At 31.8% G+C, this 1,729-nt stretch overlaps 1 protein-coding gene across 1 annotated transcript in view; it reads right to left on the reverse strand.

The window, feature by feature from the left end:
• Nucleotides 1-126: 126 nt before the first annotated feature.
• The window catches only part of LOC119594544 (sec1 family domain-containing protein 1-like), a 13,709-nt gene continuing 12,106 nt past the window's right edge, over nucleotides 127-1,729 (reverse strand). Inside the window, exons 14-15 of the mRNA XM_037943575.1 lie at nucleotides 1,267-1,413; nucleotides 127-992 (exon numbers count right to left, since the gene is read on the reverse strand). Coding sequence (XP_037799503.1) covers nucleotides 963-992; nucleotides 1,267-1,413 — 177 coding nt within the window. The 3' untranslated portion in view covers nucleotides 127-962. The remainder of the gene's footprint in view (nucleotides 993-1,266; nucleotides 1,414-1,729) is intronic.

The raw sequence follows: 1,729 nt of genomic DNA on the forward strand, positions 1-1,729 counted from the left end.
ATATCATTCCCCCCCCCCCCATTTTTTTGGATACTTCTCTATTAAAATTTTATTTCAGTCTGGTTTATTACATCCTAAACAAGATTTCTGATTTCTAACTCAACAAAAGGGTAAGAAAAGATTAAATATTTTAATAACTGTTTTACTTAAGTGTACCTTTTTACATATTACTGTAATATCTCAAGAGTAATATATTTAAACTCTTATAATTTGAAGAGGAAAATGAAAACTGCATTACCCTTACGAAGCATATTACTTGCAACTTCCCTTTTTCTACTGCATGAACAATCAGAGACCAAAGCCATAATACCCTCTGAAGATACTGAAGAAAAAAATGGTATCACTGCAATTTACACATAATCAAAGACCAAAATAATATAGCTAATTAAAATTGAGGAACCTAGGTGCCAACTTTTTTTTACATGGTCACCATAATTAATCCATATCAAATAATTTGCACAATATCTGTCACTCTGTTTCCTTCTTTTTTATAGATATAAATACTGCTGTTCACTCATTCACAAACATTAAATCAGCACCTATCATAGAATGCATACAAAGGGAGGAAGAATGATCCCTTTATTTATTATTCCCCATAACAGGTATTATGGCTTGTGTGCTCAGGGTATATATCCATCTTAACCTATCTTAATGACAATTATCGCACATTCACTTGCAATTAAAGCAATAAAGTGTGAATAGCTATATAACTATTCTTCTAAACAGTATAAAATTCTCATAGGCTTTTCATAACATCACTGGGGCTTAAATACAGTATTATATTGTTTAATATCTGATTATAATACAAACTGCAAAACAATAGAAATATCTCCATATAAAATAAATATAATTCCTAAAATAAACCAATAAATGTGCCATGCGGACAACTCTTCTTCCTCTCCGAGCATTATAAATCACAAAAAAATTGTATATGAGAAAGACTGGCTTCCGAAGTCTTCTTTTCAGGAAATGTCATTACCAAGTTTGGAGAGCTGAAACAGAAGGGATGTATATAAAACATAAATTTTATAAATAATAAAGCAGAACTAATACCTTTATTTTTTCCTTAGCTATATATATTAGAAGAATGCATACTGATATGGAACTTTCATGAAATAAAACATGAAAAGCTGACAAACTGAGTGTGGTAAAAGACTATTTATTTTGCAACATATGTGGTGTTGGTACTTGGTTTAACTGGTAATTAAGTTCAACTGTAACAAGTGAAGAGCAATTTTAACAGAAGGGAAAACAAATTAATGTTACCTGATTAAGAAACTGTTCAGCATTGACAACATCAGTGCAGCCATAGATAATTTTTTTATTTGTAGCACCAGCTTTCTTCTTGGCATAATTAACAAGGTTATTGTACTCCATGTAGTTGCCACCGCCTACAACAAACACAACTGACTCCTGTAAAGAGAAAATGGATTTAACTATGTGTGGCATGTCTGTCCTATTCCATGACATGAGTGGATTCATTTCCAAGAGGCATTTACATCTAAAAAGCTGTTCCTTTGTTCAACTATCACTGTTGTGATTTAAGACCTAAAACCCTATTTTAACTTTTTAATCTTGTTCACTGGACAATTGTATATACTGCAGCCTAATTTTTCCCTCAAGTAGTTGAAAGTGTGCAGCAGCTAGCATGTACTCCGAATTGGAGTGTGAAACTCCCATACGCCCCACAAAAATATTTAGATATTTATATGTCAACCCAATTTATCTC

The sequence above is a fragment of the Penaeus monodon genome, chromosome 34 (assembly GCF_015228065.2).
Source record: "Penaeus monodon isolate SGIC_2016 chromosome 34, NSTDA_Pmon_1, whole genome shotgun sequence".
NCBI lineage: Eukaryota > Metazoa > Arthropoda > Malacostraca > Decapoda > Penaeidae > Penaeus > Penaeus monodon.